Source organism: Chiloscyllium plagiosum, chromosome 4 (genome assembly GCF_004010195.1).
Source record: "Chiloscyllium plagiosum isolate BGI_BamShark_2017 chromosome 4, ASM401019v2, whole genome shotgun sequence".
NCBI classification, from domain to species: domain Eukaryota; kingdom Metazoa; phylum Chordata; class Chondrichthyes; order Orectolobiformes; family Hemiscylliidae; genus Chiloscyllium; species Chiloscyllium plagiosum.
In genome coordinates this window covers 67,120,337-67,132,074 of record NC_057713.1, presented here as the reverse complement: position 1 = coordinate 67,132,074, position 11,738 = coordinate 67,120,337, and the positions used below count along the sequence as shown (strand labels likewise).

The 11,738-nt window shown below is 40.1% G+C and overlaps 1 protein-coding gene across 12 annotated transcripts in view; it reads right to left on the bottom strand.

The window, feature by feature from the left end:
- The window catches only part of LOC122549101 (lipoxygenase homology domain-containing protein 1-like), a 344,896-nt gene that overhangs the window by 132,403 nt on the left and 200,755 nt on the right, over window positions 1–11,738 (bottom strand). For all 12 annotated transcript variants that reach the window (XM_043688351.1, XM_043688353.1, XM_043688355.1 and 9 more), the window contains 2 exons: window positions 3,979–4,160; window positions 3,684–3,770 (listed from right to left, as the gene is read on the bottom strand). In XM_043688351.1, coding sequence (XP_043544286.1) covers window positions 3,684–3,770; window positions 3,979–4,160 — 269 coding nt within the window. The remainder of the gene's footprint in view (window positions 1–3,683; window positions 3,771–3,978; window positions 4,161–11,738) is intronic.

Here is an 11,738-nt window from a genome sequence, read left to right as displayed (position 1 = left end):
TAAGAGATTGATCTGAGACGGGTACAGCTGAGAACAGAAGTGAGTCAAACAGGGACAAGGTAGGACTAATAAATTAAACTGTATTTATTTCAATGCAAGGGGCCTAACAGGGAAGGCAGATGAACTCAGGGCACGGTCAGGAACATGGGACTGGGATATCATAGCAATTACAGAAACATGGCTCAGGGATGGGCAGGACTGACAGCTTAAATGTTCCAGGATACAAATGCTACAGGAAGGATAGAAAGGGAGGCAAGAGAGGAGGGGGAGTGGCATTTTTGATAAGGGATAGCATTACAGCTGTGCTGAGGGAGGATAATCCTGGAAATACACCCAGGGACGTTATTTGGGTGGAACTGAGAAATAAGAAAGGGATGATCACCTTATTGGGATTGTATTATAGACCCCCCCAATAGTCAGAGGGAAATTGAGAAACAAACTTGTAAGGAGATCTCAGCTATCTGTAAGAATAATAGGGTAGTTATGGTAGGGGATTTTAACTTTCCAAACATAGACCGGGACTGCCATTGTGTTAAAGTTTTAGATGGAGAGGAATTTGTTAAGTGTGTACAAGACAATTTTCTGATTCAGTATGTGGATGTACCTACTAGAGAAGGTGCAAAACTTGACCTAATTCTTGGGAAATAAGGCATGGAAACAAGAGAGAAGGTGTCAGTGGGGGAGCACTTTGGGGCCAGCGACCATAATTCTATTTGTTTTAAAATAGTGGTGGAAAAGGATAGACCAGATCTAAAAGTTGAAGTTCTAAGTGAGAGAAAGGCCAATTTTGACGTATTAGGCAAGAACTTTTGAAAGCTGATTAGAGGCAGATGTTTGCAGGTAAAGGAACGGTTGGAAAATGGGAAGCCTTCAGAAATAAGAAAACAAGAATCCAGAGAAAGTATATTCCTGTCAGGGTGAAAGGGAAGGCTGGTATGTATAGTGAATGCTGGATGACTAAAGAAATTGAGGGTTTGGTTAAGAAAAAGAAGGAAGCATATGTCAGGTATAGGCAGGATAGATCAAGCGAATCCTTAGAAGAGTATAAAGAAAGTAGGAGTATACTTAAAAGGGAAATCAGGAGGGCAAAACAGGGACATGAGATTAGATTAGATTACATTACAGTGTGGAAACAGGCTCTTCAGCCCAACAAGTCCACACCGACCCACCGAAGCGTAACCCACCCATACCCCTACATTTACCCCTTACCTAACACTACGGGCAATTTAGCATGGCCAATTCACCTGACTTGTACATCTTTGGACTGTGGAAGGAAACTGGAGCACCCGGAGGAAACCCACGCAGACAAGGGGAGAACGTGCAAACTCCACACAGTCAATCGCCTGAGGCGGGAATTGAACCCGGGTCTCTGGCGCTGTGAGGCAGCAGTGCTAACCACTGTGCCACCGTGCCGCCCAGATAGCTTTGGCAAATAGAATTAAGGATAATACAAAGAGTTTTTACAAATATATTAAGGACAAAATGGTAAGTAGGGAAAGAATAGGGCCGTTCAAAGATCAGCAAGGCTGATTTTGTGTGGAGCCACAGAAAATGGGGGAGATACTAAATGAATATATTGCATCAGTATTTACTGTGGAAAAGGATATGGAAGATATAGATTGTAGGGAAATAGATGGTGATATCTTGCAAGATGTCCAGATTACAGAGGAGGAAGTGCTGGATGTCTTGAAATGGTTAAAAGTGGATAAATCCCCAGGACCTGATCAGGTGTACCCAAGAACTCTGTGGGAAGCTAGAGAAGTGATTGCTGGGCCTCTTGCTGAGATATTTATATCATTGATAGTCACAGGTGAAGTGCCGGAAGACTCGTGGTTGGCAAACGTGGTGCCAATGTTTAAGAAGGGCGGTAAAGACAAGCCAGGGAACTCTTGACCGGTAAGCCTGACCTCAGTGGTGGGCAAGTTGTTGGAGGGAATCCTGAGGGACAGAATGTACATGTATTTGGAAAGGCAAGGACTGATTAGGGATAGTCAACATGGCTTTGTGCATGGGAAATCATGTCTCACAAACTTGATTGAGTTTTTTGAAGAAGTAACAAAGAAGATTGATGAGGGCAGAGCCGTAGATGTGATCTATATGGACTTCAGTGAGACATTCGACAAGGTTCCCCATGGGAGACTGATTAGCAAGGTTAAATCTCATGGAATACAGGGAGAACTCGCCATTTGGATACAGAACTGGCTCAAAGGTAGAAGGCAGAGGGTGGTTTGGAGTGTTGTTTTTCAGACTGGAGGCCTGTGACCAGTGGAGTACCACAAGGATCAATGCTGAGCCCTCTACTTTTTGTCATTTCCATAAATGATTTGGATGTGAGCATAAGAGGTACAGTTAGTAAGTTTGCAGATGACACCAAAATTGGAGGTGTGGTGGACAGCGAAGAGGATTACCTCAGATTACAACATGATCTGGACCAGATGGGCTGAAAAATGGCAGATGGAGTTTAATTCAGATAAACGCGAGGTGTTACATTTTGGGAAAGCAAATCTTAGCAGGACTTATATACTTAATGGTAAGGTCTGAGGGAGTGTTGCTGAACAAAGAGACCTTGGAGTGCAGGTAGATAGGATAGTGAAGAAGGCATTTGGTATGCTTTCCTTTATTGGTCAGAATATTGAGTAGAGGAGTTGGGAGGTCATTGTTGCAGCTGTACAGGACATTGGTTAGGCCACTGTTGGAATATTGCATGCAATTCTGGTCTCCTTGCTATTGGAAAGAGGTTGTGAAACGTGAAAGGGTTCAGAAAAGATTTACAAGGATGTTGCCAGGGTTGGAGGATTTGAGCTACAGGGAGAGGCTGAACAGGCTGGGGCTGTTTTCCTTGGAGCGTCGGAGGCTAAGGAGTGACCTTATAGAGGTTTACAAAATTATGAGGGGCATGGATAGGGTAAATAAGCAAAGTGTTTTCCCTGGGGTCGGGGAGTCCAGAACTAGAGGGCATTGGTTTAGGGTGAGAGGGGAAAGATATAAAAGAGACCTAAGGGTCAACGTTTTCACGCAGCGGGTGGTACGTGTATGGAATAAGCTGCCAGAGGATGTTGTGGAGGCTTGGACAATTGCAACATTTAAGAGGAATTTGGATGGATATATGAATAGGAAAGGTTTGGAGGAATATGGGCTGGGTGCTGGCAGGTGGGAAAAGAATGGGTTGGGATATCTGGTCGGCATGGATGGGTTGGACCGAAGGGTCTGTTTCCTTGCTGTACATCTCTTTGGCTCTATGAACTGGGATCTGAAGGCTCCACAACCATCCATCTTTATATATTATACATTCTGATACAAGCATAGCTGGAGGTAAATGGAAGTGAGATTAATAAAATGGCAAAAGTGGAGAGGCAGGCTGTCCCACTAGCAAGATGTGTAGCAAGGGCATTTTCTAAGTGTCCTTTGGCTGTATACACTTTATGATGTCATAAACCTTTAGAGGAATTCTATCTGCTAAAATAGAAACTTTTAGCATGTCACACAGCAGGAGAATCTAGTTCTCAAATGTTATGCCATAGGTTTATTTCAGGGAGTGATTTTTTAACAGCCAATTTGCTGTATCAGGTAAGATACCAATAACTTATTTTGAAATAAGTTATACTTATGTAAATAATAATCTTAGTAACTAAGAAAATTGCAAAAGCCCTTCCCAAATCCAATTTTTGTCATGCACAATGTACCTTATCCAACTTCCAGTGAGGTTTTGTACTTGTATTATCATGTGCAATGCGAATCTTGTAGATATGGCCAACATTTTCCATACTGACCTAAAGATTGAAAGCATATTACTTAGTTTTTTTAAGCTGATAAACAATAGAGCAGAGCACTGTAGCAGCTCTTTAACTAGCAAAATATACTTCTTTATTAAGAAAATAAATTGAAATGAATTTTGATAATCTCCAAAGAAATAGTTAAGTGCTTTGAGCAACTACGAGCATTGGAAGTTTGAGCAAGGAGAGAGTTATATGGGATTACCTGAAATTCATCACTTTGATTTGGGAGAAAGATATTGGTATTATTGCTTTTCAGAAGCCTCAACGGTCCTGCCATACCTTTATCACCATATACCCACATGGAAACATTGGCATTGGTACCCGAATCACCCGTCTTTGTCACCACTATCCAATTCTCAGAAGCAGCGTTCAACTTAGAGATTCCTAGCAACAGAAACAGTAAAAAAAACCAAAATCTCATTAAAAAATAACAAAGCTTAGCAAAAAGTAACATTATCACATGGAATACATATGGTCACATTATTGCAATATCACTGAACTAGTATCCTAGAGGCTCAGACTAATGATGTGGGATATGGGTTCAATTTCAACAGCTGGAGGAATTTAAATTCAATTAATGTGTGGAATTATAATGATTAATTATAATTGTTGTAAAAAAAGTCTGGTTTCCAAAAAGTCCTTCAGAAAAGGAAATCTGTCATGCTTATCTGGTCTAACCAACAAGTGACTCTAGATTCAGAATAAGTGGTTGACTCTGAGCTGCTATCTGCTATGGCCTAGCAAGACTAGGTCGGTTTGGCCCTCTGAGCCTGCTCCTCCATTGAGTCGAATCATATTTCTCATGACAACTTTCCTGTCATTTTCCCATAACCCAGGATTTCCATACTGATCAAGAATCAATCACAGCCTTAAATATACACAAAGTCTCTGCCTCCACCGTTCTCTGTGGCAAGGAGTTCCAAAGATTCCCAACTTTCTGAGTAAAGAAATTTCTCTCAGCTCAGTCTAAAATTAGCACCCCTTTATCCTGAGTCTTAGACTTTCCCAAGAGGGAAAACATCCTCTCAGTAATTACCATGTCAACCTAAATATCTTCTATAATTCAGTGAGATCACATCTTATTCTTCTAAACCCCAATATGTAGAATCCCACCATATGGAGGTGTTCAAAATTAGAAGCAATTTTGACAAGGTAGAAAAAGATATTCTGTTTGGACTGGTTGATATGTCAGTAACAAGGTGGCACAATTTCAAGACTGTCATTAAGAGAGCTGGGAGTGAGATGGGGAGAAACTTGTTTACTCAAAATTCTTAGGATTTGGAATTAGCTGCCTGGGAGAGTGGTGGAAGCAGATTCATACGAGGTTTCAAAAGAGAGCTGTATATATATTTGAACGACATGCATTTCAGTGATTACGGAGATAGTGCTGGACAATAGGACTAGCTGGGTAGTTCTTTTGGGAGTCAGTATAGATAGGATGGGTCAAAATCAAGAGCGTGGTGCTGGAAAAGCACAGCAGGTCAGGCAGCATCTGAGGAGCAGGAGAACCAACATATTGGGCACAAGTCCTCTGTACAGTAAAATTATACGAACCTGTTTAGCTTTTGTTCATAATATACTTGTTCCATATCAGGGATTGTTCTAGTGAACATTCTCTGAACTGCCTTCAATGAAATTATATATTTCCATAAAAACGGTGACAAAAACTGCTCATAGTACTCCAGATGTGATCTTGCCAGCACCTTGTACAGTTGAAGTAAGACGTTCCTACTCGTATACTCCAAATCACTTGAAATGGGCTAATATTTTATGAATAACTTGCAGCACCTATATGCTAGCTTTTTCTGTATCTTGCACAAGTATCAGCAAGTCCCTTTGTATTGGAGCTTTCTACAGTTTTTCTACAGATAAACAATATTTGTTCACCCTTCCAAATTTCAGTTCACAGTTTCCTATATTATAGTCAATTCGCCAACTTTTAGCCTATCAATATCTTAACCTATCAATATCTCTTAATTTAACTGTTTGTATCCCTCTACAACTTGCCTTTCCACCTACAAAAATACCTAGCATTTCAAATAAATATTTATCATATATGTATATTAATACATTCTAAACTAATCAAGGAATAGAAGGCATCAGTTTAAGATTAATGGGGAAAAATTAAAAGGAAACCTGAGGAGCAACTTTTTACACAGAGGGTTGTATGCATATGGAATGAGCTGTCAGCAGAAGTGGTTGAGGTGGGTATATTAACAACATTTAAATGGCATTTGGACAAATACATGAATAAAAAAGGCTTAGAACGATATGGGCCAAGGGTTAGTGTGGGACACATTTTGGTCAGCACAGACCAGTTTGAGCCAAAGGGCCTGTTTCCACACTATAGGACTCTTACAACTCTGTAAAGAAATTGAAGGGATAAATGACAAGATCACAAAGTGCAGTGTCGCATGCAGAATGGCACCATATTGATTGGTTTTATGATCTGATGAGTTTTCAGTAATAAGGCTCCAGAAAGCACAAACAACAGGGAGGGTTATAATATTTGAAAGGTAACTAGTGTTTATTTTCATCTTTCAAGTTAAGGATTACAATCCATACTCAAACCTCTGATCTCAATGAAGAAGTCTGGGAGAGCAAGGAAATTAAACATATCTATGTGCAAGCCTGTGCATTGAATTCATCTCTGTGAGGTATAGGATGCTAAAATAACTCTGTAAACCATGGGAAAAAAAAAATCAATTTGGAGTTAAATAAATCTTTCTAACTCATTCCCTGTCCTCAACAACAAAGAATTCTCCACAAGTACATATAGAAAAAATGACAGAAGATACCACATTTGGAGATAAATATACATGGAGAAATGTAATTATTTGAAGACAACTCAATTAAGTTTAAAGTTTCTGTTTAAATTTGATACCTTACATTGTTAGCTAGATATTTTACACTTCAAAGCACTGTAATAGCAATAAATTGAATTTTCAGGATCTAATTAATACTGCAAGATTAACTGATTTGATTATGATACATTCATAATTTTTAAGGAGAAAGTGAGGTCTGTAGATGCTGGAGATCAGAGCTGGAAATGTGTTGCTGGAAAAGCGCAGCAGGTCAGGCAGCATCCAGGGAACAGGAGAATCGACGTTTCGGGCATAAGCCCTTCTTCAGGAATCCTTCCTGAAGAAGGGCTTATGCCCGAAACGTCGATTCTCCTGTTCCCTGGATGCTGCCTGACCTGCTGCACTTTTCCAGCAACACATTTCCAGCATTCATAATTTTTATGCAGTTGATGAAAACATTACAACATACATAAAGCAGGCTGTCATTGCCACTGCTGGTGTACATCAACACCATCAGCCGTAGAGATGATGGTGGAATGTAGCAGGACTTGAAGCATACGTACATATTTTTCAGCAGACAGCAAAGCAAACAAGTTTACTTGGAGAGACCACCTAAACTCTGTATAAATTTTTAGCAAAGAGAAGTTATGCATGACCTAAACCAGAATTGGGCAAAGAAATGGGAGATGGAATATAATCCTGCTTAGTGTGAGGTAATAAGGGAAGGAAATTCACAATAAATGTTAAGTCCCTATGAAGTACTGAGGAATAAAGGTGCTTTGGTGTACAAGTCCACAGATTCCTGAAAGTGACAGCATAGGTCGAGAATGTGGTGAAGAAGGCATATTTTCCAATCCTCCTGCATTATGTTGGGAATAAAGTATCACTGCATGCAGCTTAAAGAAAAGAGACACTGAAAATAGAGTCACTCAGCACAGAAACAGGCGCTTTGGCTCACCGTGTCTTTGCCGATCACCAAACACCAAACTACACCAATCTCATTAACCTGCATTTGGTCCATAGCCTACTATGCCCTGGCATATTAAGTGCTCATCCTGGGGATTCTCAAATGTTGCAAAAGTATCTGCTTGAACTACCCCCTCAGGCAGCACATTCCATATTTTTACTATCTTCTGAGTGAAAAAATTCTTATATTCATATATCTCTTATAAACCACTCTTTCTTGTCTTAAACGTATGCCCTCTGGTCTTAGACACATCTGACATGGAAAAGAGATTCTCACAATCCACTCTGTCTGTGCCCCTCGTAATTTTGTATATCTGAATCACATTCCTTCTCAATCTCCTCTGCTCCAAAGAAAACAAACCTAGCCCAGTCAGTATCTCCTCATAATATTTATCCCAGGCAACCTCTTGCACCCTCTGAGTGCAATTACTTTCTTTTGATAGTGTGGCAATCAGAACAGCACACAGTATTCCACCTGTGCCATATCAATGTTTTATAAAGTTTAGATTAGATTAGATTACTTTAGATTAGATTAGATTACTTAGTGTGGAAACAGGCCCTTTGGCTCAACAAGTCCACACCGACCCGCCGAAGCGCCGAAGTTGTAACAAGACTTCCTTGTTCCTCTACTCCACATTCCAGCTAATGAAGATAAGCATCCCATATGCCTTCTTCACCACATTCTCTACTTATGTTGTCACTTTCAGGGAACTATGGACGTGTAAACCTTTGTTCCTCAGTACTTCATAAGGACTTAACATTTATTGTGAATTTCCTTACCTGATTGCCTCACACTTAGCAGGATTAAATTCCATCTCCCATTTCTTTGCCCAATTTGCCAGCTGCTCAATATTAGACTGTAGCATGGGACCATTCTTCTCTGAATCAACAATGCGAACAATTTTTGTGTCACCTTCAAAATTATAAATTATACCTCTACATCCACATCAAATTCATTAATGTACATAACAAACAGCAGGGGTCCTAGCACTCATCCATGTGGTCACCACTGTTCACAGGCTTCCAGTTACAAAACAACCCTCCAACATCATTCTTTGCCTCCTATTGTAAGTCAATTTTAGATCCCGTTTGCCAAATTGCTCTAGATCCCATACGGTCTTACCTTTTGATCAGCCTTCTATCTGGGACCTTGTCAAAGACCTTACTGAAGTCTATGTATATCTGCACTAACCTGAATATATTTAGTCACCTTTTCAAAAAACTTCAATTAAATTAATCAGACAAATCCTGTCCTAACAAGTCTTGATTAATAACTGTCTTTCCAAGTATTGATTAATCCTGCCCTTTAGATTTTTTTCCTTTTACTGAAGTCAAACTAACTGGTCTGTAATTCTCAGCATTTGTAGTTCTTGGGTTTTTGGTTTAGGTTTTAGCTCACTACCACATTTCTTCCAGGTATGCCCAACTTGAAGAAGTTCTGTTCCTCTCTCCACAGAATTTTCATTCTAATTATTTTGTTGTTTCACCATCAATGCATTAGTGGCTTTTCATTCTCTACCAGGCTGACCTTTACTCATTCCTGTGTCTGCCCAACTGTTTTTCGCTCTCCCTAGGCTCCATCTCCACCTATTGCTCACTCCTTCCCCCTTCCCTCACCCATTCTCTTGCACATATACCAACCTTTTCCTAGCTACAATTAGTTCTGAAGGGTCACTGGACTCAAAATGTTAACTTTGCTTTCTATCCACAGATGCTGCCTGACCTGTTTCTGATTTCCAGCATCCGTAGTTCTTTGGTTCTTTTTTGGTTTGTAATTACCTGGCCTATCTCTGCTGCCCTTCTTTAACAAGGAATTGCATTTGCTATCCTCCAGTCATCTAACCCTTCACCTGTGGCCAGTAAGGTATTAAATAGCTCTACTATAACCCTGGCAATCTCTTCCCTTGCTTCCCATAACAGCCTGTATACATCTAGCTCCGAGGATTTGTGCACTTGTATGCCTGATAAAACATATAATATCTCCTCCTTATTAGTCTTAAAGTATTCTCGAGCCTCACCATCCCAAACAGTGGCTCAGTGGCAATGTGCCTCGCAGCGCCAGAGACCCGGGTTCGATTCCAACCTTGGGCGACTGTCAGCATGGAGTTTGCACATTCTCCCCGTGTCTGCATGGATTTCTTCTGGGTGCTCCGGTTTCCTCCCTCAGTCCAAAGATGTGCGGGTCTGGTGAAGTGGTCATGCTAAATTGCCCATAGTGATAGGTGCATTAGTAGAGAGTAGGTAAATGGATCTGGGTGGATTGCTCTTCAGAGGGTCGGTGTGGATTTGTTGGGCTGAAGGGCCTGTTTCCGCACTATAGGGAATCTAATCTAAAAAATAGGGAGAGGTGAGGAGGTATTAGGAGTGTGGAGGATTGGAGCAAGGTGTAATGCATTTGTTCAGATTTTGGATGAGCAACTTAAACCTTGAATTTCAGGATACACATGTTTGAGTTTATGCCAAACTGATAATAGCAATGAAAGGTGATTGACCAGTTCGTCAGTAGATGTCAACGTAATAGGTATGGAAATGCAATTTCATTGTTGCTCTCTTAGCCGAAAGGCTTATGAACTGACCAATACCTATATAGCCAGCAAATCGTTCAGGAAAGCACTTACTGACATTCCCAATGTCACTCTGCTGGAAGATGCAAGTTTGATGCAATAGTAGCATACTTTGCATTATCTTTAATTACTTTAACATCGAACAATCATTGCAGCCATCCAACAGGTTCAGTGAAACTCCCAAATCTTGCATGAGGTGTGATTTATCTTACATACCAACACAGGATTCAGTGCTTTGTAACATAAATGAGATATGCTCTACAAGACAACCTTAGGCTAAAACATGACACAATCCAGAGAATCACAAAGCACAACAGAATTTTCCACAGTATATGTAGGAAGAGCCGCCAACCAAGGTATAATGCCAAAGAAACTTCCAAAGCTCCACCCATGGCACAAAAGCATATGTGCTCAACAAACTCCAAGAGCCAACTCTCACGTTACAGCTTATGAATTCCAGTCAGTTAGTACAATTTCACACACTGCGTGAATGCCATTATAAAATTTGAAGCCCTCATCTCAATCCAAGTGATATACTCCAAAAGAAATAGACAAAATCAAAACTGGTGCATCTGGAAATATTATCCCTGTTTGTATTTTATATGAGATGTACTTAGCAAATTGGCGCAGTGTGGTGCAGTTCACACAAGATAAGCTAACTTTGCAATGGGTTCAACAACCTGTGCATTTGTGCTTTCGACCGTAAATGCTAATACAGCTCCTCAGATGAAGACCTGAAACTTTTTATATTGTTGAAACAGATTGGCCCCCTAATTGCCAATAAGCATGAACTTATACATACTTATATTCCATAGACCTAACAATTCCAACCAGTTGCAACACCAAAGATTCCAACCGTTACATCAATCTTGTGTACTTTGGTTACAGAGTAGGGCAGGTTCAACAAGTTATGTCAGAAGATGGTCATCTGCAACAACTCAAAAATATCAAGTGGCCTGGATTTATTCAATAAGGCATCAAGCCAGTACATTCATTCTGGTGATTCAGAGATGAACTAGGACTCTCCAAGAATGTAATCTTCAAAGGCAAATAGGTTATAATTCTATCAGACAAAAACATTATCTCCAATATAGATCAGATGGGCACAGAAGAAAAGTGTATAAATCCTTATTTTTGCCCAGCATTAATATAATACTGATATCTGGACATTTCATCAATGATTCAAGTCATGTGAAACATGCCAATTCTATTAACCTTAACAACTGAGAGAACCTTTCCTTCCACACAAGACATTTTCTGAGACTTCACCTTACAAAGGAGCAGTACTCCAAAAGTTTGCAATTTCAAATAAAAGTGTTGGACTGCAACTTGGTGTCACGTGACATCTGACTTTTCCACCCCAGTCTAAAACCAACACCTCCACTTCCATGTCCAAAGAACTATTATATTCCATGTAACTGATTCTTTCACCAAATATCCTTTTGTGAGACAAATTAACAATGGTACTAGTACAACAATTGTTAGCACATTGACCATTATATTCAGTATTTTGCCTCTTAACAATTTGCGACCAACTGCAGAATGCAGTACACATTTCAAAGTTATGTGCAGGAAAAGGAGTGTTCAATGTATTACCTCACCTATCATTATCCTTATTTGAATATTCT